The sequence below is a fragment of the Gekko japonicus genome, unplaced genomic scaffold (assembly GCF_001447785.1).
Source record: "Gekko japonicus isolate JY-2015 unplaced genomic scaffold, Gekko_japonicus_V1.1 scaffold641, whole genome shotgun sequence".
In the NCBI taxonomy this organism is placed as follows: Eukaryota; Metazoa; Chordata; class Lepidosauria; order Squamata; family Gekkonidae; genus Gekko; species Gekko japonicus.
In genome coordinates this window covers 257,004-258,749 of record NW_015177027.1, presented here as the reverse complement: position 1 = coordinate 258,749, position 1,746 = coordinate 257,004, and the positions used below count along the sequence as shown (strand labels likewise).

Sequence of the window (1,746 nt, the reverse complement as noted above, 5' to 3'; positions counted from 1 at the left end):
AACCCTAGAGTCGGACTCGACTGGCTTTCGAGCAAGGGAACCTTTACCTTTACCTTTATATGATACCATTAGGTCTGTCAGCTTCCCTGAGCCTGCTCTGGAGGGGAGGATGGAGCACAAATCAAGTAAACAAACCAATAAATTCATTCTAATCTGCACAGCTGACCAGATCTCCAGTCTCCAATCATCCACAGAATGTCACTCATTGCGTGACAATGCAGGTATCTAATTCAGTGTAGGAGGCAGAGAAGGGGAAGAGAAAGCCCCTAATTTGCAGAACGTCGCTCGCTGCGTCTGAAGAAGCGAGCACTAGTCCCTCGGTGGTGGAAAGTGCCGTCAAGTCACAGATGACTGGTGGTGACCCCAGAGGCAAGAGACGGTCAGAGGTAGGTTTGCCATGGCTTCTCCCTGCATCATGACCAATGTTCCCTCTAAGCTGTGGAGTCTTGTGAGCAAAAATTCTACTTTGTGAGCTACTGGCAATAAAGTTGTAAGAGAGCGATTGGGCTACTGCATTAATTAGTCTGCTCTGGAGCCATCCCTTCCTGAGCGGAGACAAAAAGGTGTGAGCCGGAGGCTAAAAAACTGTGAGCTGGCTCACACTAACTCAGCTTAGAGGGAACACTGATCACGACCCTGGTATTCCTTGGTGGTCTCCCCTCAAATACCAACCAGGCCCGACTCTGTTTAGCTTCCAAGGTCTGATGATATCAGGCTTGCCTGGCCTAAATAGGTCATGAAATGTTGTTTTTAAGGTGTCACAAGACTCCTGTTGAAGTAAATCAAACCTTTTTTTTTTTCTCATTTGCACATTTCTGCTATCCTCTGATCTCCTTGTCTTCTTGCCATCTTCATCCCTGGTGTATCCTGGACAGGGCAGGGAAAAGAAGAACCCCAAACCTTTGAAAATCTAGGAGTAAAATAAGTAAATTGCTGTATTTGTACTGTATTGCTTACTCTAAGCCAGTGGTGGCGAACCTGTGGCACGGGTGCCAGAGGTGGCACTCAGAGCCCTCTCTGTGGGCATGCGTGCCATCGCCCCAGCCAGGCCCAGACCATCATTAAAGTGTCGAATTCTCTGCCAAATAATTTTAAGTAAATGAAAGCATTTGGGATTGCTTTCCTTACTTTGTTTGGATCGTCTTAAGTTAATGTATGAGTTGTTTTTTCTAAAGTAAAACCTCAGCATTCAGGTTAAATTGCCGTGTTGGCACTTTACGATAAATAAGTGGGTTTTGGGTCGCAATTTGGGCACTCGGCCTCTAAAAGGTTCGCCATCACTGCTCTAAGCAAATGCAGACCTTGCTATTCCACATAGACAATCCAGCATCCCGTCTCCTGGTTTTTATCCGTGTTGTGAATTGTGGCACAGCAATGGCCGCCGTAGCAGCACAGGCAGCATGGCTCCCTCCCCACCGGCCCCGTGCCCCCTGACTTTCTAAAATGCCTCCCGACTTTTCAAACCCTGGCTACACCCCTACTCTTTGCATGGCCTGAGGATTCTTGTGCTTTTCTAGTAGTATGGAAGATCGAAACCTCAGCATAGCCCATGCTCTGACACAGGGGTCATTTAGTAGAAAAAGAGGGGCAGGAGCTCATTAGCATAACTTATTAGCATAACGTATTTGCATATGCCACACCCCTTGACATCACCGGAAGTGTGTTAGAAGGCAAGACCCACCACTCAGGCTCCACTGGACTGTTTTGGATTGCTAGCTATCGGGGGGGGGGGGGGGGGGGGCAGTG

At 48.1% G+C, this 1,746-nt stretch overlaps 1 protein-coding gene across 1 annotated transcript in view; it reads left to right on the top strand.

The window, feature by feature from the left end:
- Positions 1-215: 215 nt before the first annotated feature.
- Positions 216-1,746, top strand: part of LOC107124375 (probable G-protein coupled receptor 33) — a 3,351-nt gene continuing 1,820 nt past the window's right edge. The window contains exon 1 of the mRNA XM_015427840.1: positions 216-221. Coding sequence (XP_015283326.1) covers positions 216-221 — 6 coding nt within the window. The remainder of the gene's footprint in view (positions 222-1,746) is intronic.